Source organism: Stegastes partitus, unplaced genomic scaffold, assembly GCF_000690725.1.
Source record: "Stegastes partitus isolate 25-593 unplaced genomic scaffold, Stegastes_partitus-1.0.2 Scaffold253, whole genome shotgun sequence".
NCBI classification, from domain to species: Eukaryota; Metazoa; Chordata; class Actinopteri; family Pomacentridae; genus Stegastes; species Stegastes partitus.
This window is the reverse complement of record NW_007577984.1, coordinates 94688-120732: the sequence shown is the minus strand read 5'-3', so window position 1 is coordinate 120732 and position 26045 is coordinate 94688. Positions and strand designations below refer to the sequence as shown.

At 42.1% G+C, this 26045-nt stretch overlaps 2 protein-coding genes across 5 annotated transcripts in view; one reads left to right on the top strand and one right to left on the bottom strand.

Moving 5' to 3' along the window:
* usp24 (ubiquitin specific peptidase 24) overlaps nucleotides 1–19889 on the bottom strand; it is a 36944-nt gene extending 17055 nt beyond the window's left edge. The window contains exons 1-32 of one of the 4 annotated variants that reach the window (XM_008281950.1): nucleotides 19521–19889; nucleotides 15335–15503; nucleotides 15022–15089; nucleotides 14779–14922; nucleotides 13470–13595; nucleotides 13111–13146; nucleotides 12942–13007; nucleotides 11764–11829; nucleotides 10921–10995; nucleotides 10436–10594; nucleotides 10233–10347; nucleotides 10008–10111; nucleotides 9730–9837; nucleotides 9517–9612; nucleotides 9217–9378; nucleotides 7454–7546; nucleotides 6724–6831; nucleotides 6490–6639; nucleotides 4681–4812; nucleotides 3476–3587; nucleotides 3304–3380; nucleotides 3024–3164; nucleotides 2727–2780; nucleotides 2500–2633; nucleotides 2285–2351; nucleotides 2050–2160; nucleotides 1858–1956; nucleotides 1520–1693; nucleotides 1344–1429; nucleotides 983–1091; nucleotides 606–761; nucleotides 338–435 (exon numbers count right to left, since the gene is read on the bottom strand). In XM_008281950.1, the coding sequence (XP_008280172.1) occupies nucleotides 338–435; nucleotides 606–761; nucleotides 983–1091; nucleotides 1344–1429; nucleotides 1520–1693; nucleotides 1858–1956; nucleotides 2050–2160; nucleotides 2285–2351; nucleotides 2500–2633; nucleotides 2727–2780; nucleotides 3024–3164; nucleotides 3304–3380; nucleotides 3476–3587; nucleotides 4681–4812; nucleotides 6490–6639; nucleotides 6724–6831; nucleotides 7454–7546; nucleotides 9217–9378; nucleotides 9517–9612; nucleotides 9730–9837; nucleotides 10008–10111; nucleotides 10233–10347; nucleotides 10436–10594; nucleotides 10921–10995; nucleotides 11764–11829; nucleotides 12942–13007; nucleotides 13111–13146; nucleotides 13470–13595; nucleotides 14779–14922; nucleotides 15022–15089; nucleotides 15335–15503; nucleotides 19521–19799 (3674 nt within the window). In that variant the 5' untranslated portion in view covers nucleotides 19800–19889. The remainder of the gene's footprint in view (nucleotides 1–337; nucleotides 436–605; nucleotides 762–982; nucleotides 1092–1343; nucleotides 1430–1519; nucleotides 1694–1857; nucleotides 1957–2049; nucleotides 2161–2284; nucleotides 2352–2499; nucleotides 2634–2726; nucleotides 2781–3023; nucleotides 3165–3303; nucleotides 3381–3475; nucleotides 3588–4680; nucleotides 4813–6489; nucleotides 6640–6723; nucleotides 6832–7453; nucleotides 7547–9216; nucleotides 9379–9516; nucleotides 9613–9729; nucleotides 9838–10007; nucleotides 10112–10232; nucleotides 10348–10435; nucleotides 10595–10920; nucleotides 10996–11763; nucleotides 11830–12941; nucleotides 13008–13110; nucleotides 13147–13469; nucleotides 13596–14778; nucleotides 14923–15021; nucleotides 15090–15334; nucleotides 15504–19520) is intronic. The other 3 variants (XM_008281952.1, XM_008281953.1, XM_008281954.1) reach the window with 3 other exon arrangements.
* A 1522-nt stretch (nucleotides 19890–21411) lies between these two features.
* bloc1s2 (biogenesis of lysosomal organelles complex-1, subunit 2) lies at nucleotides 21412–24781 on the top strand. Its single transcript, XM_008281949.1, has 5 exons — nucleotides 21412–21607; nucleotides 21843–21959; nucleotides 23209–23328; nucleotides 23488–23592; nucleotides 24060–24781. The coding sequence occupies exons 1-5, from the start codon at nucleotides 21442–21444 to the stop codon at nucleotides 24089–24091; spliced, it is 540 nt and encodes a 179-aa protein (XP_008280171.1). The 5' UTR covers nucleotides 21412–21441; the 3' UTR covers nucleotides 24092–24781.
* Nucleotides 24782–26045: the final 1264 nt, after the last annotated feature.

Below are 26045 nucleotides of genomic sequence, written 5' to 3'. Positions count from 1 at the left end.
CCATGTGGCGTCTGTGTCCAAGCCTATAATGTAGCTCGACAAGTCTGCTGACACTTCCCACAGTGGAACGACACAAACAGAGAGCAGTCATTTACTCCATCTGATGGAGGCAGATGGCCGCCCTCCTTGAGGCTGCTTTCGTCAGATGGTTCCTGTTAAACGGGAGTTTGTCCTTCACATTATCACCATGTGCTGCTCAATGGAAGTTGTTAGCTTTCTCTCTATAATAGTGTAAAACCTGTCTTAGCTGAGGAAAGTGCTCTAAGGTGAATGAATGAAAAATGAATTGAACTGAACTGATGGTTCTTTTGATTAGCTGTGTTGTCTGTGCTGTTACCTGAGGCCTCCTGCTTTCAGGAAGTTCTCACAGAAGGACTTGCTGCTGGTTTTGGCCATTTCATCATCAGATGTGGGCATGAGCTTTGAACTCAACACCTTAAACAAAGAGAGGAATAAATAAAGAGAGATAAAAACAGACATCAAGCTGTTGACCTACTTCAAGCCTTGACAGAAGGTGTGAAATATGGAAAAATTATGTATTTGCTTGAGGGGGTGTGTGATGTTCAGATGTGTGTGTGTGTGTGTGTGTGTGTGTGTGTGTGTACCTCAAGGTTGTATAGCACTCTGAATGTAGACATGCCCGGGGCAGAAGATCTGAAAAGGGACTCCAAGATGGATGCGGCACTGGGCTGATGCTGCTGCTTTGAAGACATGGAGGGAGAGCGAGAGCCTGTTCCCTGGCCGAGGGTGAAGAGCGTCTTCTACAAAAACAGTTACAAGAGTAAATAATAAAATAACTGAGAGAGAGGAAGGAGAGGGCAAGAATATCTAAACAAAGAGAACTGGAGTAGCTCCTGTAAACTTTATAACACTCTTCTAAAATATTGTTTTTTTCAATTAAACCAAAGGCACTAAATAAAAAACAGAAAAGCAACTTCTGCAATAGCAGCTGTTGCTTGTTTTAAAGTGCAGTCTGTGGTACCTGATGGCTCCAGACGCTGGATTCTTTGGGAACAAAGTTGTCGAGAGCATCCTGAACTTCAGGATCTGTTGGAATCAGCAGCAGCAGCTTCCTCACACGAAGAGTGATCCTAGAGATTGAACAAATAAATACACACATGAAAAAGAGTCCCTTCAGTTGCCTGAGGTTCAAGTGTGTTGAATTATGATACAGGTGGTTTTAATATTTATCTTAAATAATTTTTCCGCCTTGGAAAACATGCACATTTATGCAACAAGGTGCATGGGCTTTTAAACACAGACAGATGGCATTACAATTACATCATGATTGGTTTTGTTGTTGTTGTCAACAAGCGATTACAACATAACAAATACTGTCTCACCTGGACTCGTCTAGGTTAGCCAGCTGGTAGAGCATCTCAAACACATTACACACTAAAGCCATCACCACACCAGGCAGGGACTTCTCCTGGAGACCAAAAAAACATGGGCACAGTGCATCAGAACCAGTCTTACTGAGCACACAAACTGCGATTTAAGTTCACGTCTGAGATGGTACCTGCTCCAAGGCGTAGGCAGAGTTGAACACGGCTGAGCTGGAACTGCTAGAGGCGGAGGCTGAGGACTCGGAGCTGCCAGAAGGAGTGCCAGTGCCTGAGCTCTTCACAGTCAGGCTCTGCTCGTCACTGAAGCCAAGCTGAGACAGCAGCTTCTGGTCCCGATTCATGGTCAGCTAACACATGGCAGTAAAGGGACAGTGTGTGAGAAAAAAACAGGATTGAGGTTTATCATGGCAACAAAGAGGCAGCTGCACCCGCTCAGAAGAATTTACTTGGCATTTATTTGTAGTTTGTGCTATATACTTAATTCACATAATCAGGAGTCTTTCATACTTACAACACTGTCATTGGCAAAGATTTGGACGTTATCCACCGGACAGCTCAAGTGCTCCGATATCTTCCACCGGATACTTCCTATCGTCTCATTGCTGTGGGTCTGCACAACACATAGAATCAGAAAAACTATTTCCTCTGCAGATGCTAGCTTTGCACAAAATGCTGCAGTGAACTAGGAAAAGGTCTACAACACCTCTAAGGAGAAAGTGTCTTTGGTTGACTCATAGGTGATGTGAAGAGTGACAGGGTGTCCATTGTACGAAGCCCCATGAGGTAGAATAGTGCGAGGAACTGAGTACATATCCTAAAGCGGGAACACACAAAAATACTCAGGTCAGCACAGATAATAAACTACTAACATTATACAGACAATGACTGAGTCCTTTTCCTAATAGAAATTGGCTGTTAAATTTACAATGACGTCCTACCTCAATAGTGATGACGTAGCGCTCAGCCAATAGCAGCAGTCTTTCAATTATCACCAGCTTAGTGGATCTGAAGATCAACAGACACAGAAGAGTTTCAACGGCAAAAAACAAGTTGATTCTCTGTGTTTTCTTCATGTGCGTTAGTAGTAGTAGTGAGGTGTGAAGTTATTTGAACACAAAATGTGCTTTAATAGGTTTAGTAACTATGTTCTTACCCAAACCCCCCTCTGTACCTGGATGGTGATTGTACAGATGTGGCCACGGTCGGCATCGCGGTGGCCGTCAGCATCTTGGTTGCCCTAGTAACAGCATGTGTCAAAGTAGGGCCGCCCAGGGCCGAACTGGCTGCCTAAGAAAGAGAAAATAGAAATGTGCTGTTGGGTACTGATTTTTTTTTTTGTGAAATGGCACAATCACACCTGTGACAAATTCAACCGCTTACCTCTAGTCGCTTGTAGCAATCAGCAATGAACTTCTTGTGCAAAGACACAGAATCCTGTGAGGATGAGAAGTTAATTCTGTATGTGATTTTAAGATTCAAAAAGGGCCACAACACAGTGATTCAAACACGTTCCCTACTTAACACAGTGTACATTTCATTCATGAATCATAATTCTGACTCTGAGGCTGTCTAACAGTCTGGCAGTATCTTAAGTCACACTGGTATTCTCAGATATGGAGAAGCAATGAGTTGCTATAAGACCGAGCCACAGCGTCACGTCCACACACATACACTGACCTTCTTCATCTTGGGATTGAGGTTGGTGTAGCTGTATGTGATAATGAGCTGGATTGCTTCATTGGCTATCTCTTCATCAGGGGTTTCCATGGCGATGCGCCAGATAAAATCCATGCCTGCCAGGTCAAGGCGCTCCACACACTGTAATCACACCGTATGATGCATTAAGTCTAAATGTCAACCAGGATGTGCTTTACAGACTTTCAGTTCACTTCAGCTCTCAACTGTGTGCAGAGTTTCTAAACAACGACATACAGAGAGAGCGAGAGTAAAGACTGACCAGCTGAGTTCCCTGGCGTTTCAGGCGATGGTCACACAGATTCACATTCTCAAAGAAAGTCTTGAACAGATTGAAACCTGAGACACACATAAAAGAACATAAAACATGTTAACTGCTATATAAACCATGTATCCATGAATTGCTTGCCGTGGGCGAACAGTGCACCTCTCACCATTCATAGTGATCTCATAAGGCTCCAGTTTTAAGATCTTCTCCTTGAAGAGCTGCTGCTGAACATCACTCTCGAGGTCATGCTGTCCTTTGGTGAACCACTCAAAACACATCTGCATACGTGAAAACATACAACATTTAAGTTTAATGAAACTGAATATAGGACACAGAACTTGACATAGAATGCACTGTGAAGGGTTTGATTAAAATAAAGTAAAGATTGATTTATATCCTGCATTGAATCTGCACAAAGATTCTGCTGTTGTGAGCATTTATAATTAAGCTATGTGATTTTTGTGGTACTTTGTTGAGTTTCTTTATGCACTTTAAACAATGGTGACAGAAACAAAACAAATCATCTTCGAGCTTATAAATGTTGAACAGCTACTTCTACAGAAAACACCAAAACACAGAAAAGAGAGAAGATGTTGCTACTGATTGAGTCTAAACATGGATTGGTGGGGTTACAAAAATGAGAAAACAGCATATGGCTCCGTTGGCAGAATACTGGCTCTGGAGTTTGCCAGATACAATTACAGCCTATTCCACATCACACATTGTTTCATGGGAGCTTTATCTGTGTGTAAATCAATAATTCATGTAAACAGAGCATGATACATAATACCACCAATCACAGCGGTTGCAGTGTGCAATGCTGAGACATGTATTAACATTTCTAATCATTTTGTGCAGGCTATGGTGAAGTTTTAATGCATCTGTATACATTTTACAGACAAGAATTTTTGATTAAGTTAAATCACAAGTTTTGCTCCTAAAAAAATTCTACAGAGTAGATGACTGATTTGCTCAAGGTTTGGGGAGTCAAACAGGGAGTTTGGCTGCTGAGGGCATTTTCACACTAACCACGTGGTCATTGGGTCACCCCTAAATATCTCACACTCTTGCTTATTTGCCCATTTCTTAAGTAAAATTAAAGCTGAATTCACAACACCCATGCAGTAAAATTCCTGATCCATTATTTCTGAAAAAATATCATCTAAAACCTACATTTCATGCTTTGTAGCTTGTTTTAATGCCTGTTTTGTACCTGCCTCAAACCCTGCTTCAAAAGACAGAAGTGACTGATTTGAACAGATAATGTTTTCTTGCCCACGTTCCTCCGGAGCAGCCATGCAGAGAAAGTTACTCGCAATGACAAACAAATAGCCAAGGACAAGGTTTCATGCGCATTAACTGTTTTCATACCTCACGGTCGAGCTCACAAACATCCGGCCCCGACACAAGGCACTCCCAGAGCTCCTTGGCTCTGTTCCACACCAGGTAGAGGCTGGCCTCCTGGAGGAAGAAGGCCAGGAAGCGCAGGTGGCTGTCCAGATACTGAACAGAAGATTGAGAGATGTGTGTCATCCTGACCCTCAAATACACACTGTCAACATGTAACACCGTGCTCTTCAAATTTGATTACTTCCAGGGCAATCGCAGTAATAGCTCTGGCAAAATGACATGTTTCTCATCACAATGTCTAAATATGACTGTCATAAATCAGTCGAACGAGCTTGGTGCAGCACAATAAATACAGCTCTAAGGCCTGAGGGCTGTACTACGAAGCAAGATTAATGGGTTAGTGACGTGTGTTGCGCTTCAAGTCAAGAGTTTTCAGTGTCACCAAGGTGGCTCTCTTTTAACCTGGCTAGATCACCATGGTAACTTATGCCGCAGAGCTAACCCGGTCTGGATGAGGTTATGTTCAGAGCTTTGAGGTTAAATCGGCTGTAAGAAGTGTCTACCTTTAACCAAATAGTTTCCTGATGATTCTCTATCAAATACAAATTCTCAGCTGTGAGAATATTACATCTGCAAACCTGTTAAACGGAAGTTACCAATACCACAGAATGAAACCGTACAGTTACAGTACTGCACACTGTACACATTGCATTACCACAGAATGCGACTGGTGCAGAATTTGTCCTAATTTGCTGCTAAAGCCGGTACTGCAGCTAATAAAACACAGATAAGAAAACTGATTATTCTACTGGTTGCGTTAGAAGTAAGCAGCTGCATTGCTCGATAAAATAAATGTATGATATGACACACGACAGTTTTCTACCAGCATTGCTGTCTTGCATCATTTGCAGTAGCAGCACTTTTTGTACCATCATAGGTTTACATATTCCATGTTGCTCTCCATTATAACAACCTGTTTACTAAAGTTGGCAGTGCAAAATCAGTCCATTTTGTGCTGAAGAGGAATCACATGAGTGTCAAACGCCCCCATTTATGTGAACACGCACAAATGGTTATAATTCACTTGGGCACACTGTTTCTTTTTCTGTGTAAATACTGTATAGATTTTTTTCATCTTGTATAGATACTTGTTTTATTACTTCCATCCATCCATCATCTATACACTGCTTAATCCTCATTAGGGTCGTGGGGGGGCTGGAGTCTATCCCAGCTGACTTAGGTTGAAGGCAGGGGACACCCTGGACAGGTCACCAGTCTATCACAGGGCTACACTTAGAGACAGACAACCAAGCACACTCACATTCAAACCTATGGACAATTTAGAATCACCAATTAACCTCAACATTTTTTGGACTGTGTGGGTGGAAGCCAGAGAACCCGGAGAGAACCCACGCTGCATGGGGAGAACATGCAAACTCTACGCAGAAAGATCCCGGGTGTCCTCACCGGGACGTGAACTGGCAATTTTCTTGCTGCGAGGCAATGGTGCTACCAACTGCGCCACCCTATTCTATTCTTTCTTTTCTATATTTTTTGGATGCTGCTGTGGCATGTAAATGTCCCCCACTGGGGGATCAACAAAAATAATTCTATTCCATTCTATTCTAAGTCTGAACCAGGAAGTCTGAGTTAAAGAAAATTGATAATCATCGTTGTGATACTCATTATCTCTGCCTGGGGTTTTAGTTTTTGTTGAGCCGGTTTACACAAAGACACCCTGGCTATGTTGAACTTGCTTCGTGGTCCAGCCCTCAGGCCTTCAGTTGGGAAAAAAAGAGCATTACAAGAGAAAATCTGACGTAGACAAACCTCCTGGTAGGTGTATCGTCCATCCACCAGGGTGGAGCCTGAGAGGCCATTATTACCCGAAGCCGTCACGGCGAGTCGATGGCAGCACACGAGGGATCCTGTGATCAGTTTGACGATCTCAAAGTTCTTCTTCAAGTCCTGGATGATGCTCTGTGGGCAGGCGGGGGAGGTTACCATAACAACACTGTTTGTACGGCAGATCGTTCAGATGGCATGTGTGTGTGTTTGTCATACCTTGTCTTGTTTCTGATAGGTCTGCTTGATGAAAGAACGGGTTATCTCGTGTAGCTGCCGGAGGGCAGGAACGACCCAGACCGACTGAGGGCTGCTCTGCTGAGAGGCCTGTTGAGACAAATACACATCAGATAATATTTGCTGAATCACACTGAGCCCAGAAAGACGCACTACAAAAACAGCAGTCTGCGATGGTCTTCGTCAATCAGCTTTCATTTGAAATCACTGCTTTTTCATCACAGAGTCACCATTTTTGCAGTGACAGTTTTATGAAAGCAAGAGGGGGAAAATAATCAGAGCCACGGATGTAAAGCACTCAAGTTTAAATTAGCCATTTTTGAAGTCAAATATCAAACATGTTTTGTCTTTTGGGTATCCATGGTTCTGATTAGATTCCTCGTTGCAAGAGTAAATGTGCTAGCACTTCCACCAAAGCTGACCACTCATCCAGCAGCTAAATCATCTCTTTAAATTGAGCCAGCTCTTACCCAGGACAAGATCAACACCACTGTGTAATCATTAGCACGTGCCAAAGCCCTCTTAGTGAGGCAAGCGAAAGATTAACACACACCTGGTTAAACTACCTCGTGTGTGAAATTATCAACGTGTGACCAATGAAACCCCCTTTGTGGTCAAACCCTCTTCCACAATTGGATGACAGGTGTGAAGCAGCGAGATTGGACACACATCGGTCAGTGGAAATACACATTATATTGGATTCTTCTCTTACTTTAGCCAACGAGTTAGATTTCTTCTTGCCCCAAGTGCCAATAAGAAATGGGCTTTGACTGTCGCTGCCTTTACTGTCCTCCTGAGTGTGAGTCTGGAGACATACATTTCATTGGAAGTAGGACATTTGTAAATGTTTTGCGTAAACACCCAGGAACAAGTGAGGTTTGTAAGGATGATATTTAGTTCTCTGTGTGTGGCTGCAGTCGATCAAACATCCTTCATTATGGATATATCATGTCACAGCAGGAGAAGCACAGATGTAACTAAAAACAGCTTGGTTGTATTTAGGTGCACCAGCTGGTCGTGTCGGAGAGCCAGCCTGCACACCTATACATGGAGGACTGACATCGAACAAACACATTTAGAAAGGCACGATGAAGCACAAAAGAAAATATTTTTATCTAACCTTTCCCAGATACTTTAAACTCTGTTTGCTTTATTGAACTATTCATTTAAAACATAGTTTATTGGGCTTGTTTTCAATTAAATAGGTTAATATTTACATTCACATTTATTCATTTGTACTTATAATTTCAAGACTTTCTAATAATGCCTTACTTTACTTCCCGCTATTAATTCCCTTTAATAAGCGTCTAATGATACACTATAATGTGGTTGCTATCACATAGAATATAAGTACATTTTTAAGTAGGAGTCAAGCAGTGTGTTTTTTCCAGGCCAATACAAACATTAGTAATCAAGGACACTAAAATTTTAAATCTAGGTGCTGTATTTTGTTTAAATGTGTGCATTTTCTACATTTATGTTACATATTTTAAACTAAAAGAGAATTTTTAAAACATTTTTGCTTCAGTGTTTATGTAGATGGAGATAGGCGACCCCCAGAGTCAAGTTGCACATTGTCAAAATTAATTAATCAGCAATGAGTTAAAAAAAATTTTTTTAAAAATCAAGATGAGGGGAAAAATGCTGAATACCAGATCCGACAATCAACCGGGCTGATAATCTTTTGACCTCTATTTTGAAATGTTCATTAATGTACAGCATTTATCTGCAATTATAACTCCCCTACAAGATGAACTAAATGACACAGTTACACCCGTGTCACGCCTGACAAATACATGAATAAACTCTGATTAAAATATGTGCTAGAAATGTTAAAATAGTGCAGATTGACGCTAAACTTCAGGTGACAAATATAAATTAAAGCTCTCTGGTAAAGAACAGGAATCTGAAGAAAATATGAACAATTTGTTTGTAAGCATCTTGATAAAGACGCTCATGAGACTCGACAGGCAGAGCTATGGAACAGGAAAATGGGGAAAGGAGACAGTAAACATGACGGGATTAGGTGACACTGGCCTCTGATAGTGTTTCTAACATCAGAGAGACTGAATCAACCAAAACAGAGTTTTAAAAAAGCTTTGAAATAAATTAACTCCTGATGAACGGAAACTGGTTTGAAACAACCACAACCTCATAACCCCATAACCCGCCGTGGCTTCATGGATTGGGCCTCACTGTGATGCAAGAGTTTACCAGACTAAAGTTGAAGGAAAATATGCAGCACTAACAAGGACACGCTAACTTTAGAACAAAACTGTCACAACAAAAAGAAAAATGTAGGAGCCCAACATAATGTTTCCCTTCACAGCTACAGTTTGTTGTGCCACATAATAAACAGTCCCTGCTTACTTATGTGTAAATAGAAAACAGAGCAAGAAGTGTGAGCGACGCTAAACCACAACTACCAGGAGCCCTCGCATGTAATAAAACAATACTGCAGCCCGTCTGTCTCACCTTCTTAATGTCCTCAATACATTTAATGATGTAACTGCGTTTCACGGTCTCCTTGACAGCGTAGGCGTCACTCAGGATCCCCAGGTGCTCCTCCAGCGCCTGCTGAACTAGACTGGTGGGCAGGGTGGGGAGGTGAGCCAGCTCCCACAGCACCTCCAGCACCTGAACAGACAAACAAAAGATGCTTCAGTGACTCACGGCTACACGGTTATGTTGGAACCGAGCAAATTTCTTTATCTGTTTTTCAATTACTCCTGAATGTGCTCAGCCTCGACCTAAAGACGGATACACACGGCATACCTTTCCCGTTGTGGTTTCAGAGCGAGCTTCTCGGCCTATCCTCCCGATCAGACTGAGCAGCTTTTGCCTAACACGGTCGCTCTCAATCTCCCAGCTCTAAATAACACGCAAAACATGTCGTTACAACAAGCAGTGTAATCCAACATGTCTGTGTAGATTCAGAGTTTAATCCGACATTTTCATCAGTAAATATGTCACAGAAATAGGACAGACCTTTTGTATGAGGACGAAGAGGTGGGTGAGTTGATCAAAGCTGAACTTCACAGCAGCAGCAGCAATTATTGTATGAATGTTTTCTATCACAGTTGATGACTGGCCCGCCTGAAATGCCCACACAAGAATCAATACATCTACCGAAGGGCGGTATTTGTCATACTCTTACATATACGCGCACACATAGAAAAACGTGCGGTTTTTAAGAGTTATGAATAGACAAAAATACTGAAAATGAATCATGAAAATGTAATTATACACACATAACATCACTGTACCTGTATTCTCCAGATCTTGGAGAGTTCATCAAGCGACAATTTACTGCCCAGCAGCTCAATGATTCCCTTAATCCTCTCACAGTATTGAGCCTGATCAATGTTACCTGGGACAAGACAAGCATCACACATGAACCGCTGTACTCAAACCTTCAGCGTAACGTGTCTTCTTTAGTTTGTTTGTTTCAGATTTGTGTAAGTAGTGACAATGTATTTATTTATTCTTACCTTCCAGTGCTATTGACAGGACCGAGTTCTCTACAAGCCAGTCTAGCAGTTTATCAGTGTCGATGGCGTTTTTCACTGTCTTCGACACCGTGCTCTCTTCTATTAACTTTGTCACCTGAGAGACGGATACATATGAAGATGGTGAGACCAAAAAACTGATTGAAACGACTTGACTTGACAGCTGAGAATCCATAAAAGCTGACCTCTTTGAGGGAGTTCATCTTGGTGGAGAAGTGTGGGGTTTTGAGCATGCGCAGCAGCGTGTCGAGCCGCAGGTCATCCACTACAGTGACCAGCTCCCTCTGGAACCTCATACACAGCAGCTTGATGGCCGACAGCAGGTCTGGGATGCTCACCAAACGCTAGAGTAAAAAGAAAATTGATAAAGTTCCAACGTCTTTGTAACGTCACAATCAAAGCATCTGCTTTTCCACGCCAATTTAGAGCCTGTCCCGCTAAATTAGGCTCCATGTCATTGCTTCCTCGCATTGAAAGCTTCTGAGAAGGATGTATAATCGGGTTTCACTGGTTCAGCAACAAGGAAAAGTTTCTTGCCGGCTTTCCATCCCTGAACGCTGACCATGTTTCAAAGGAAAGTAGTTTACATGCATTTTGACACTTTTCACAGCAACTCTAAGTGCAAAAAAAAGAAAACAAATCACATACAGCTCCAAATACAAAACTTTACCTTATCTTTAAGGTCCTTTTCCTCCAGGTTCTGTACATATGTGATCATCTTGTGGATGACTGGGTCAAGCATGGGCTAGAAAAACAATAAAACACTGTTGATTTCTGCTGGGCTACTGCAGCAGCAGAACAGGACTTGGGTACAGCAAATAAAAACAGAATGGAGCACAAGGGCCATGTTAACAAATACGACTGTGAATTTCAACAGTGGGACAAGTTTCAAACAAAACTGACAGACAGGGAGAGTGTAGACACAGAGATAAATTAGCAGCAGTCAAACTAATTAAAACAAAGAAGGGACACACCAAAAAACAAATTGAGGTCTGTATGCTGCCATAGTGAGCCTGTTCCTGTTTGTATGACTTGCTATCTTTGTAAGGTCCCATTTCAGTATTAGATCTTAAGGCTTGATTATATTCACTTGCAGACTTCATAGATGTGTCATCATAATGCTTTCTAGTCCACTGGAAACACTTGATTCCATACATGCTCAGTAGTTTGACATCTGTGTATTCTGTACATGCGGACTATTGCCGAGCATGTGCACTGTGGCTCTTGTAGCACACTCGCCATGCAAGAAAAAATTTTGAGCTGCACATAGGTATTTCCAGATGGGCCCACATAGACTCTTGTGGACGTCTGCAGATAATGAAATTTATGGCACACAGACCTTTGTGGACCCCTGTTTACTTGAAGAAAGTTAAATAGTGGCCTGAGAAGTCCAGGACATTTTGGTACGTTAAAGGTTAAGCCTTTAGTTGTGACGGTTTAGGTTAGAGAAGAGGTTACGAAATACACTGAGTGTCCTCACGCGGAAGCACAAGTAGTAGATAAGGTAGCTCACCTGGACGAGGCTGGAGTTTAGATATTCAGCGCAAACTCCGAGGGGTTGGACCAGAGCTGAAACACACTGCGTAGCCAGATGGAAAGAGACAGAACAATGAGATCAACTTATCAATAACAGCTGCGGTGACTAACAATCACAAGAATTCCTTATTGCATATTTTTCAGTTTCTGTAGCAGCAATCTGTCTCGAGCAGTTGTGAGACTGGTATTTAATTATGGGTGCAACAGACGACAACAACAACACCACCATCGTGCCGCTCTTCTGGATTTTAAGCGAGTAGGCCAGAGGTCAGTGTGGGTTTAAACTGATACTGTTTTTTGAAGACTGCATGTGAGTGAGAGGGAGTGAGCGTTAGCAGATGTGTGGGTGAGTTTCCAATACTCGAGCCCAGCTGTCATTTGTCATTCAGCGCTAAATCACAGGAGCTTAATGAATGGCTCCCGTGTTGCTGTCTGTTTTTTTTGACTATCTTCCATCTCTGCTCTCTCTGAGCTGCTCCGTCTCCACCACCTTCTTCCACTCTATGCCGCTCCACCCCACTTGACTTCCTGCTCCAAGCCGACAAAATAAATGAATCACTCCTGGGACTCAGAAAGGAGGGGAGAGTGCTTCTGCCATTATCTTTTCTGCTTTCACTTTCACATCTCTCTTTCTCTCTCTCGACTGTGCTTGGAGTAAGTTAGGTATTTGACTGGCTTACACACTCTGCTGAGCTCCCACTGCTACCAAAGAGTGCAACAGTGGTCTGCAAAGAGTCCCTGCCTTATTAATATGCTAATGGTTAGAGGGAGAGTGTGTACATGCACACACACACTGAATCAATAGCTGTGCACTGCGGTGGTTCCGGCAAGGTTCCCAGAAGGAAGCATCAGTACAAGGATGCCTCAGAAGACATAAAACAACAGAGCATTTCAACCATCACACAGCGGGAGGATGAGAGAGTGTGTTTGTGTGTAAGTGAATATTAGTGAGACGGGGTAAAGAGAGACACATTCAGCGCCCTGCAGCTGAGAGCAGTGGGGGTAAACATGGTGACCTTTTGCCTGTATAGACGGCCTCAAAGTCTGCCTCCAGTGCCTCTCCATCCCGCACAAGGACGGGAACTATTTCATCACTCTTAAGACATGTTAGCACAGATACCATAACAAGATGAAAGTAAGGGTGATTTTTCTTACAGCAATCTCAATTTCCTCTGTGTTGAGCTTCGTCTGTATTGCAGTGAATCCTCCCAACTCTCCAAACTTGACAAAAAAAAACGAAACAAGAGGAAAGTAAATATATGAGGCAAAAACTGAAACAGCTTGTTTAATGGAAATAATATCTAGGTGGCACTTTATCACTCACCCGATTCACCAAATCAACCAGCCAACCATGAGGCTCCTGAAACACATAATTCATTAAGTGGATTTATGCAGCAATGACACTGCAAGTTCTCATGATACACAAACACACATTAAGTTCTCTGACAGCTGTTGTCTGTCAGTCACACGTGTTCTCCTGAGCCCCTGTGGCTCAGTTACGCAACACCGGAGGGGGATGAAGAACTCGTTTGTTTGCCCCTGAACATGACTATGAACCGTAAACAAAAGCTAATAAGTGTATTTAAATCCTTACAAGTGCATCTGGATAAACTGGCACACAAACAATACTCCAGTGACACTTCATAATAAAGAATGAGTACAGACAAAGAGGGCGTCCCTTACTTTTTGATATGTGTTGCTGGGAGAGACGGCAAACATATTGGCCTCATCTCCGAAAACTTCAGCCCAGTTCCTCTGACAGGCCTTCATCCGGTTCTTAAAATGGTACTCATTATCAGGGTTAAGGGCCTGGACACAAAGACACAGCATATGTAAGTACTCCTGACACATTCCAACGCTGTGTTGTCACATCTGGTTTCCAAGGATTAAATGAAACAAGCATTTCCTGATCAAACTGAGGCAATCCCTTTAAGAAATTGATGGGTTAGCAGTGAATAGAGAAACCACAATGGCAGAACACATTTCAAACAAAGTGTCGTTAAAAGATCTGTCGTGTTAAATCGTCGATGTGAGCCTCTGATGCAGATTAAAGCCCTTTTCAGACGTGGGATATGTACTTGGCTTTATCCATCTGATAAAGTGACGGCATTCTGTCACTCTAATAAAGATCACTTTTAAAATTTCTCAAAGCGTCATTCAGACATATAACTGACATCATGCACTAATAAGCTTAAGACTGAATCTACATCCCATATGTGACAAATAACTTACCTGTAGAGCTGATAAAGTGTGATTTTTTTTGCGAGACTGCACATCTGTCTGATGTAATGAAAAGTACAAAGTGTGACTTCCTGTTAGATCCTGATCGCTCTTGCCTCCATGTGGGATCATTTATTATAATAAGTAATTAATGAAGCTGCTTCTGCTGTTCACTGTGCGTAATTACATGCAACTCTCTTTCTCTGGAAACACTCGTGTAGTGCAGCAGTACGCTATGACGCTGCAGGTATAACCGAAGACAAAAGACGTCTACAAACAGCTAAAAGCAACAAACTTCAGCTTAACATTTAGTCAAAACCTGCATTACATTCAGTACTGATGAGTCTGATCTGTTACAGTCTCTGTCTTCATTGCAGCAAAGTTTAATTTTTATGAACACTGTTGTTTGCAATAGATTGTAGAGCAAAGTGAATCAGCAAGGTGTTGTGTGATTTGGGCCACAAACTGTGTCTCTGCTGTGTTTTTAGACTATTATTTGGGCTGAATTATGAAGAAAAAGGTGCCCCTCAATTGCTTCACACAATTCTGAAGTATGTCCCTTGTGCGTGTTGTAACAAGATTGCCGTCGTGGATTTTATGGAGAAGTTACCAGGGGGCTCATTCTGACTTGAAGCTGACAGGCTCAGTGATCACATTAACGAAAAGGAGTGTATGCCTGAAAGGGGCTCCAGAGGGGTATCAAGAAGCGTTATTGTTAATATTGGATGTTTTCTGGTGTTTCTGGTAAATCCTACTCAGTGAGACAACACACCATGGTCAGGACTCCCATCAGGTTGACAGGCACAGGGTCCTGCTTCACCCTCTCTGCAACCAGCTCCACCAGCAACATGAGCATGTTGTAGATTCCCTCATGAATCTCGGTGCCCCATTTGTGGACAGCATTGCTGGTCAGCAACTGGTGACAGCGAATGAGACAGATAGACAGGAAGAAAGTCAGGTAATGTACGATAATTACTCAAGGCGTCACTTAAAGGTCTGCATCTCTGTTGCTCACCTTTTTAAAGGCCTCTGGCATGCACCGATCCATAAACCGCTTGCAGTTCTCATCGGCGTCAGCGAGACCTGGCAGAGAGGGAGATGATGGATTTACATATTTATCCCACATCTAAACTTGGAAAAAAAATAACTTGGCTGTCACAGAGTAATGGCATATTGAGACATGCAACACAAGTGTCCAAAATAGCAGCATGTGGAAAAAAACACCCGACGATCCAAACAAAACATGGCACCCGATTACGCAGACTTAAGTTAACCTTTAAAACAAAGATCTTCATCACACAGACACACACACACACACTTTGTCTTACCATGCCGAGCAAGGCAGGTGGAGGCAATGAGACACTTGCCCAGGGACTCCTCTCTCTTGTAAGGTATGGACCAGTGATCGGTGAAGACTCTGCTCTCCAGCTCGTACAGGTTAGTGGTGGGAAACTCCATGCTCCCTCCTGAGCAATTCCCATTCTCATCATTGCTCCTCTGTAACACACAGACATGACAAAAATTACTGCCGAATGCAAGAGGGAGACTTTATTTCACACAGCTGCTCCCACTGCTTTGTAATGACACTGCAACTGTCCTCTACGCGATGCTGGGGTAATACAAATGGCCTCTGGCAATGATAAAGTCAGACAGGATGATGCTTGATTCTTTTCCTCCCTCTGGGAGAAGCACGATAGCAGTCATTTGGAAAGCGTGTCCTCTCCTCGACGATCTGCCCTTCATCCCTGCATCATTTTTACCCTCTATTTCCTCCCCAAGAAGCTTCCGAAACAAATCAAGGCAGGTGCTTGTTTTCAAGTGCTTCACCGGTGATTAAGTCTAAAGGGCTGTGATGTGCAAGACAGGGCGCGAGAGTGAGAGCCGAGCTAATGAACACCCTGCCACATGACATGACATTGTCTTGTTAGCAATACGATGCTACCTGCGATGACATTTGGTGCTGTCAATCCTGAGCAGGTAATGAAAGGAGAGTTAAAATTCCACTCAGTTAAAGCCAGCTTTCATTTATTCTGTATTATGGTTCCCGACACCAAGGTCAAACCCAGCAACCATAAGACCTCAAAATAGGCAGTGGTAATAAAAATCTGTGTGGCGAAAGCATATTGAATTATTTACATCATATGGTGGCTTACATATTCATGAAGTCATCTGTATATTCATGATTAAACTGCAGAGCTTCCTCGTATGAAATAGCTCTGCCCACTGGCACATGACGGCAAAACGCATCAACTGTTACGTGTGTCATATCTGAAATCAACCAATGATTTACAGCATGTTTGCACTGTCACTGTGCCACTTGATGAACAACTGACCTGCTGTCTGGTAATGAAAAAGTATGTTAAACTCTAACTGAGCCCCAGGATTCAGCTCTCACTGCATTATACATGATCCAAACTATTACAACACGTTTGTCCATTTCGCCCGTGGATACTGCACAGTATAAATATTAATACAGCAAAATATAGTTAGGTCAAGTCTTAGCATTTTTGATTGCATCTTCACATATTAGCATACGTGACGGTTCATGTGTTCAGCGCATGCTTCACTGTGCTGCACACATGCGATATAAAAAGCGATAACTGGACATTAGGTCTATAAGTGAGAGGAGAACAGGAGGGAGGAAAGAGGAAGCAATAGAGAAGCATCGTATTTCATCTCTTCCCTTTCTAAGAAAATCAGATATGACAGATTGATGGATGAGAAGAAGGGAGGAAGGAGGGAGAGTAAACTAATACAGATCTTAGAAAATAGCAGGTTCAAAGACCAACTAAGACAAGACATCTCACTGCCGGCAGATATCATAACTCACTGCTGATTAAACTTAAACTGATTTGTTTGTTTTTAATAAGACTGACAACGTGAGGGGGGGGAGGAGGGAAAGGAAGCTTTCTCTCTTTCAATAAAATGCAGAAAACATTACAAGAATCACCATCAAGCATGAATCTAAGCCCACTGTGTCTAGAGCTAAAGGCTTTGGGGGAAAGGTGCATGTCTCAACGACACTGTACGCTTGTGTGTGTTGTTTGGCCGGACGATGAGGTAACTTAGCGCCACTCTGTTACTATGCACCCGCAACCCTCCTGGGAACCCCCTGCAAAAACTGCAACGTGTTTGTGTGTGTCAGGGAGACTGCAGGGCTATATTTAGGAGCATAACATGAGGCCAAAGACCTATGACAGGCCTCATAAGCATAAATACAGCAAACACAGGAAGAGAGCAGAGGAAACATCACTTTCACCCGTGTCATTCCATACATTGCATGTTTACGAACTGATAACGTTACGCGGGGAATGACACTTGTTAATTTCTCCGTTTCATGACAGATACAATTTCAGTAAATGTTTTGGTTACATATATACACAGGTGAATGAAGCCATTACACTTATGGCTCACGTGTGTATCGTTAAACAACTTAGTCTGGATGGAAAACTGGGTTTAAATTAGACTTCTCTGACAAATGAACATACAGGAAAAGTATTTTCAGGAACTCTTTCAGGGGACGCTTTGGCATATCCCTCTCTGCTCATTGATTAAACTGCTAGAAACTAATCTCCATGTATCAAAATTAATTATTTAGAACCGGTTCTGAAGAAGAAGGATGACACGGAAAGCTCGATCCTGCAATGTGGCAGGATTAGTTCTTTAAATCCATCAGGTATGAAACCCTGAATGTGTGAATCCCAGACTGTCAGCAGTATGCTGCAGTTTGAAAATGGAAATGTTCAGTCATGACATTTCTGCCTGTAGCGTATAGAAACCAGTATATCGACATGTTATTCAGGAGAAACACTTGATTTTTTTTTTTTAGGGGAGGGTTTTGGATAAACGGAGAGCAGGGGTCACTGGGTGCAAGCTTTCTGTAAGGTCTGCAACAACACCATTATTAGCACATCTAAAAAAAACAGGCTTATTATTTTCATTGATCTACAACTTTGCATGATTTCTACATACTTTAAATACCAAATGTTTGCATGAGACTTACTAAAACAGCCTGCAATGAATTTGGATGGTGATAAAGAACGAGAGAAAACAGATGTTCAGAAAATGACTAAAAGACACTAATCAATACGGGTGAAACTAATGATTACTTTTATTGCTGATTAACTTCTTGATTACTGCCTCAATTAATCGATCAATTGTTTGATCTATAAAATGTCACAAAATGGTTTAAAATGTTGATCATTGTTTCCCAAAGCCGAAGATGATGTACATACATGTTTTGTTTGTCCATACCCAAATGTATTCAGTCTAAGGTCATAGAGGAGGACAGAAACCAGGTAATAATCACATTTAATGAGCTGGTGTTAGAGGATTTAGTCGTTTTATTTCCTGAAAAAATACTTATACTGATTATGCAGATTTTGAAATAGTTGTCGATTCAATTAAGCACTGACAACTTATCGATTAATCATTGCAGCTCTACTGGTGAACTGTTATTTGCACATATTCAGTTCAACTCAAACAGCATTATCATCTAAGGGACAGAACAAGCGGTGGAAATTTCCTAATCAATTAATCAATAATCTCATAAACTAAGCGATTTTTGACTTCCAAAGACAGCACTGCCTTTGGGAGCACCTACAAGGTTTTTTTTTTGGACATCCAGGAGGGCAACAGGTTTGAGGTCAAGTTGTTGAAGGAAAGCAACCTGGAATTCCTCAAGGTGTCAGCCAGAGCAGTGCAACCATAGCTCATGTAGACAGGTACTCATGAGGAGCCAGTGCAGCTCAGCACATAAACACTGCAAACAAGGACGAAGTGAAAGCACTTGTAGGTTAATTGCTGTCGGAGGACCAAGGACTGGCCCTTAAGGTGCTCACACACGCTATTTACGAATGCTCACTGAATGAGAAAACAACTGTCATTGAGATGACAGCTGAGAATGTGTACAGACGGATGATCAAAATGGCCACGTATGCCAAAGAAATTGCGAAACCGCTTCTACAGTAAGTCCGGTTCGAGTGGACTGCAATCCCAGGAGCTGAGCACGGTTGCCGCTGTCACACGAGCAGCTAACGGTGGCTAACGCATGCAAAAGCACGCTCAGTAGAGCCGAGCGACTCTCTGCAGACTGACTGATAGCACTGATTACACGCTATCACAGCTCCCAGAGGACCGCAATCCTCCAGAGAGATGCTTCAGTGCTCCTGGTCCAGTTACTGGCGCGTTTAACTTCCAAGCAACGCTTGCTAGCCTGCTACTAGCTAGCTAGGTTAGCTTGTAAGTTTAGAGCAGCAGCCTCTTCACTCCATTATTTAAACTACTAGGATTAATGCTAACAGATAATTCTCTTGTCATGTATAAAGTAGGGACATGCTCCATCCTGTAGGTCTGGAGACTATTTCCCCTCCTGCTCTGACAGCTCACGTTAGGCTCGCTGCATGTAGCATTGCTAACTTTAGCTAGTTAAATGGGCGAGCCCAGTCTCTCCAGCAAGTTGCATTTAGCCATGTTCTCCTCCCTTCAAATGATGCCCGCTGAGGCTGCTCTTACCTCGCTGTCCACCACATCGTGGTAAGCCGGAGGCGGGTCAAACCCTCCAGTCCCGGTCCGCCCGCTGTTTTCCCCGTCCCCGCTCGATCCCAAGCCGGGGGCAGGCCCGCTCTCCATCAGCTCGTATCCATACCCGAGTCCGGGGCTTTCGTTCGTCAGGAGCGCCACTGCCTCGTTGATGTCGTTCTTTGCAAGCCGGAGCGCTTTTCGTATCACGTCGGGGTCCGGGAACCCCATGCAGAGGAGCGTCGTTATGTGCTGCTCCTCCTCGGTCTCCATTTTCGGGGTGTCTCCGTCTCTCAGACTAATAGTAACGGGGTGTTCGGCACAGCCCTGTAGCTGTGCACGCCGCCATGTTTACAGTCCGCCGCTACTGGCCTGTCACGATCTGCTTCCCCCACAACAGCGCCGACACAGGTGTAGCGGAGATTTCTGCCTCCCAGGAACTGCATGCCGCAAGCGGGAACGCGCACAGCTAAAGAATCCAGGATGGTGTAATGATTTTAAAGGTTAATTACTGTTTAACAGCAGTATAATTTTCACCGTCGGGGGTAATAATGATGGATGGCAGCCTGTTTCATGAGAAGAGGGACAAAGAAAACGGACAATATATATGCACGATAAAAAATAAAATAATTGTGAGAAATTTTGAGATACTAATTGACAAGCTTTTATTACATTGTTCTCTTTGGGGAACACTAGTTTTATTCCTTTTATTCATTTTGTGTGCTTATTCTATGCCCTTTATTTCTGCCACAGTTCAAACTGTCTACTCTTGTGATGACAAGCTGTGGTTCATACAATGGATCACAGAAATGCAGCTACTATTACTTCAGCCCTGGTATATATTAAAGTACAATTCACACTCTCAGTTGTCTAAAATACATGCTGGTAACACCATGCCTCTTCAGTGCCAGTAGAAAATCATAACTGAATGTAACAGTGCAATTATTGTGACGAAATTGATCCAGGTTTCTAGTTTAAATTTGAAACAAAAAAAAAAACCAAACAATTAACTTTTAAGAATTTTATTTTACAAATTCAACACAAACAATTTAATAAAAAAATAAAACATTTGGCTAAGCATGAGAAGAGGAGTGCAGCCTATGTATAACACTGGCTTAAAGATTTTCTCAGACAAGCAAGTACTACTGCTCATACTAATAATGGTAACTTTAGGTGAACTCAAAGTACTTAACATCAAAAAAGGAATAAAATATTATAATAATAATGTAACAAATATATCTAATACTAGTAAATTACAGAATGCAGCATCTCCATATGTCTTTATGTCTTAGTTTGATGATGGGGAACATTTAATAGAAAGTTCAGAGACTTTTAAATTGGACTAATGACCTCTCTTTAGTTTTAGAAAGAACACATGCTGCTGCTGCAATTCAAAACATCTCAAGTTTATCTAGATATTTTAAGCTTACATTTTCTTTTTTTAAATGTGATGATTAGAAACTAAATCAAAGGTGACTTGTGTGATCACTTTACTGATCACTTTACTGATAAGTAAACTGCAGAATTAGAAATGTTGCCAGAAGCTTCAATAGTTTGTCAGTTTTTAAACTACATGAATAAATAAATGAAATTATAAAAAAATAAAATAAAAATAAAAACTAGAGGAGAAACATAACAAATGTTGAGTTTCTATTCATATCTCTAATTTTACAAGTGCACACGCCTAAAATGCGAATTAAATCTCTAGATTATACTCATTTCTAAGTTAACAGGGTTTTCTAAATGCTTAATTCAGAAACTGCCGCCTGAACATCGAACTCAAATGTAGAGAATCAATCACTGATTACAAACAACAGAAGGGCGTGGCCGTGCGCGCGCGTAGGCGCGGTGTGGTGGCGGGCGGACGTCACGTGAGCGCTCAGCTCATGTGACCGGGGACGAAAACAGGAACAAAATGGCTGCAACTGGCGACGACGCCGCCGCTATGGACAGTATCTCCAAGGCACCGGCGGCCCATTTGGCGGCTCTGAACCCAGCTGCAAGCACCAGCGTCCCCGCGGAAGGCCCGGAGGATGCGGCGGACAGTCTGGCGGCCGCTTCCAGGAGACCCGGCACGAACAGTGAGCGAAGTTGTCTTTGCACTTCCGTAGCTTGCTAATGCTAATGTAGCATACAGATGCCCCATTCTTCTGCCTTTTCTGTGTTAATTACGTCGTAATTTATCACCGTGAGCTTCATTACTTTTGTATTATATTGTATCTGGCATATTGCATTTTCCATTGTGGCTACATGTTGTTTTTGAACTGCACTGATGAGCTGTATTGTCATATTTTCGCTTCTGATGTTTGTGTTCAGGTGATGGGGGTGTGGAGACAGCAGAGGAGGCTGTGGAGCCTGCAGAGCCTGACATCAACGAGCTGTGCACTGACATGTTTGAAAAGATGGCTGTCTTCCTGCAAGGAGAATTAACAGGTTCATTAACATATTCCCACTGTGTCACATTGTTTTCATTACATGCAGCAATTACATTCTTAGCAAAAGCCAAATTGGGATTATTAAGGTTGGGGGAGCAGAGATCATACAGCAGACACTATTTCTTTAGTTGAAAGTAGCTGTAGTTAAAAGTGGTACATACTATGTTTTGTGTATGTGGATAATTAACCTTAACAAAAACTATTTATGGAAAAATGCTGTTGCATCTAAATTTTCTGAATGTTGTTGTTTTTTTTTTCCTAAATGTGCCACAAACTTAATTATTTCCACTTCTGCTAAACTGCTGCATTTCACAATTAGATCTCAAATTAAATCTAGGCTAACTAGCTGAATAGCCAGATTTTACTAGGAAAGAGCCAGCTCATTCTCATTGTCTTTTATGTGTATAGTTTGTGTACCTTTTTAATAAGTTGAATGAAACAAGTTAAATGAATTTGAAGAAAAAAAATTCACTTGAATGACTGTGAAATACCAAAGGACAGTAAAACCACCCCCTCTGTTATAAAGCCATATACTCAAATACACTGCAGGGACAGGCATTTAAAAAAAAAAAAAGAAAATGCATTTAAGAAGCATGCTTTATAACTCTGTTGTACAGCCTAAAAGAAATGTCCAGAATAAACAATATTAGCCGAAAATTAATATATCGACAGCTTTTATGGTGCTGTATTCCTCCTCCGCTTGATTGCTTTGTTCCCTACAATCCCTCTGCAGAAACTATGAATCTGTGCATTAGCTCAGCTGTTTACTTCACAGGACAACGTTTAAGTTAATAAGGCTATGTACAGTCACAGTAACAATAACGTGACAGAATATTGAAGTCACCTGCTGTGCCAAATGCATAAATTGCGCTCATCCTCTTTCTCAATTTGGAGAAAGTCTGAACGCAGCTGTTGTGCTGCTGACATTTAATAAAGTCAAAGAAAAAAAGGCAACTTTTAACATATGTTTGTTCAGTGCGTCACAGTGTCTTAAAGCCAAGTCCAACAGTTGTGTATGAATTGGTGACTGTGAGATAATGAAGGAGACAGGGCTGAGCTCTGGCAAGGCGTGATTTGGACATCAGGAGACAGAGCTCAGCTCCGGTGGACTCTGGCCAATTTAACGCTTGATTATTGGTCAAAGTATTAATTACAGATGCTCTTTGTTCCTCATCTTCATTCTTACCCTTTGTTTCACGGTTGTCTGGTCTCTCATGTATATTCTCCCAATCTCCTTGCCTTCTCAGCCACTTGTGAAGATTACCGTCTGTTGGAGAACATGAACAAGCTCACTAGTCTGAAATACATGGAAATGAAGGACATCAGCATCAACATCAGCCGTAACCTGCAGGATCTGAACAATAAGTGTGAGTAAGATGTACAGTTTATGTAGTATACATAGATCGTTTGCCTGGTTCAGAATGTAAAGCTTTCATTTAAAAAAAAATAGCATCGCTATGTTTATGTGCATTTCATACTTTACCACAACGTCATGAACTCTTGGCTGTTGTGTGCATTTGTTTCAGATGCTAGCCTACAGCCGTACTTGGACCAAATAAATCAGATTGAGGAGCAAGTATCTGCACTTGAACAAGCTGCTTACAAACTGGATGCGTATTCCAAGAAGCTGGGTGAGACACCAAATATGCAGAAGTGTAGAAGAGTGCATGCAAATGTTCTGCCAAAAAATAACACTTTAAAACACACTTATTAAATTAGTGTTAATAATCTCACTTGTGAGTCTACATGAGGTTCTCTTGCTTGCTCTCTTTGCTATGTTTGAGTGTCATGTGTTTCTGTGCCACTGAGAGAGCTGTACCAGTCTGACGATGTGCGCATGAGTGTGTTTTTCCTCTGTGTGCTGATTATTTTGTCTGATATGTGGGGCACAGAGCAATAATACAGGTAGTCCAGTACACCTGTAGTGCACCTATGAGCTCCTGAGGCAGCAGATGGCGCTGTGACACCACACACCATTTTTTTTTTTTTTAACCTAAATATTTCTGCATTACAGCCTACAAATAGAGCCAAACATGATTTGATTGTGTTTTATTTGGGGATTGTGTTTGTTTGAATCCTGCTTTTTTTTCCTTTATAGAAGCCAGATTCAAAAAACTGGAGAAGCGATGAATGGGAAGAGGAGGCAGACTGAGAGTTATGGTGCCTTCTCACCGTCTTTCACCCTGCTTTGCTGACTGCTCTCCCTGCCAGCGGAGCCAGGAGCTGCAGGGAGGATGTGAACTGAGACTGAAACAACAAACAGTCTGAGCCACTTTGACACCTAGAAATGACCTGGGAGGAAGCAGCTGAATGCACATGAATTAGGACCGAAGTGTTTGGCTTCGATTTAGCTCCTGTATCACAGATTTTTGGCAGCAGTCATGCAGCCGAGGTGTATACCCACATCCTTCTGCAGATGCATTTTATGCGGAATAAATCTGCCTAACACCGCCATATCTTAACTGAGCGATGGAATCAGAAAATACTAATCCACTAATATGGCATATATAACAACACTGTTTGTCCAATGTAGATAATTTACATGATGAAGCATGCTTAGAGATGTGTTTTTAATCGTGTCCCAAGGCGCTGACCTCTAAAGTTCCACGTAGCAGTAGTAGCCTGAGATATCCACTGGAATAATTTGTTGTTACACATTTATCTGCTGGGCAGTGTGAGCGGTTCCTGTTTAACTTAAATAGATTTATAAAAGCTACTGTGTAGAGGACAACTGATGAAACTGTCTCCAAAGAATGAGTTTGATGTTTGCAGTTTAAAAAGGAAGACCTAAAACTTTTTAAATAAATACTGAAGTGTGCATCGTTGCGCGACTCTTTTCTTAAAATGGAACCTGCTAATGACAGCAGATGGCAGACTTGCACCACGATGGGTAATTAAACCAACGCTCAGCTGCTGCATCAAACGCTGCAAACTGTAGCTCTGGAAAAACTGACCCACTGCTGAAGTAGGCTTGAGTTTCAAACTTCTCAGAAGAAGGAAAAACACTGGCAAGGGTGAGACCAACAGAGGGAAATGGATGACACATACTTGACAATTCAAAGGAAAGGATGAATGCATGACTGAAGATGTGTGCGATGCCCTCTGCCTTTTTTTGCTTTCCTCCTTTGTATTAGCTGTGGCGGAGCAGAACGCAGAGCTCGGTTTTGCTGCGAGCAACAGATTATCTAAACTGATAGGACCTCCCTCCTGAGAGTGTGTGTGTTTCTGTGTGCTGCTTCATGCACATGTATGCAAGTGTGTGCGTGTTTTTGTAAGACCTAATCTAAAACAGGTCTCTGTCATTAGTCCAGTTGAGGCCCTGGCACAGAGGGAGCTCATTATTCATACTGTAACATTATTTACTGTTGCACTGTGATCCTCCATCTCTCCCTTTCCCTGCCTTGTTCCAGGGCCCTGGGGCATAAATTCAGCTCCCCTCCCAAAGGCTCTCAAATCAGGTCTATTAAATGATTTTAGGTTGTTTTCTGAAAGCTAAATGTGAGTGCCAGGAGGCAGTCAAGCATAGAGGAGTAGGTACCATGGTAATCATAGGTGAGCCTTTCTTATATGATTCAGTTTGGGAAGTCCCGCTAAGCTTGACCGTGCTGTTGCAATGTAATTTGGGTATACTGTGTAAATGTGTGGTTTTCAGACTGGGTGGCTGGAATATGCAAAGGCAGGAAAGTGTATAGATGCTAATTTAAAGTAGAGCGTATACTGTAGGTGTAACCCGTATGATTCATTAAGTCGTGATGCCAAGAAGAAATGAAGGAAACATTGTATCACAGGCTTTTTTTTTTTTAAAAAAGCGCTGTTATTCTAAGGTGTTGCCTTTATACATTAAAGGAAACAGTGAAACAAAAGAAATATACGTCATAGCTGACGTCGCCACTTGGGTTTATGTAGCCGTCATTACACAGTAACCCATGTAAGAATGATTATCGATGCTTCATTATTTTGTTTTCCACATATTTCTGATTGCAGTGGTGGAAAGTAATCAAATACATTTACTTGAGTATTGCACTGGTACAATTTTGCATTACTAGTGTTTTTCTATTTTCTGCTACTTTATACTTCTACTCCC

What these genes read in the sequence shown, in the direction of transcription:
- bloc1s2 (XM_008281949.1), top strand. Translation starts at nt 21,442, where the DNA reads ATGGCTGCAACTGGCGACGACGCCGCCGCTATGGACAGTATCTCCAAG. An exon ending in CCTGCAAGGAGAATTAACAG is followed by an intron (nt 21,960 to 23,208) that starts GTTCATTAACAT and finishes TTGCCTTCTCAG; the next exon opens with CCACTTGTGAAGATTACCGT. An exon ending in GCAGGATCTGAACAATAAGT is followed by an intron (nt 23,329 to 23,487) that starts GTGAGTAAGATG and finishes CATTTGTTTCAG; the next exon opens with ATGCTAGCCTACAGCCGTAC.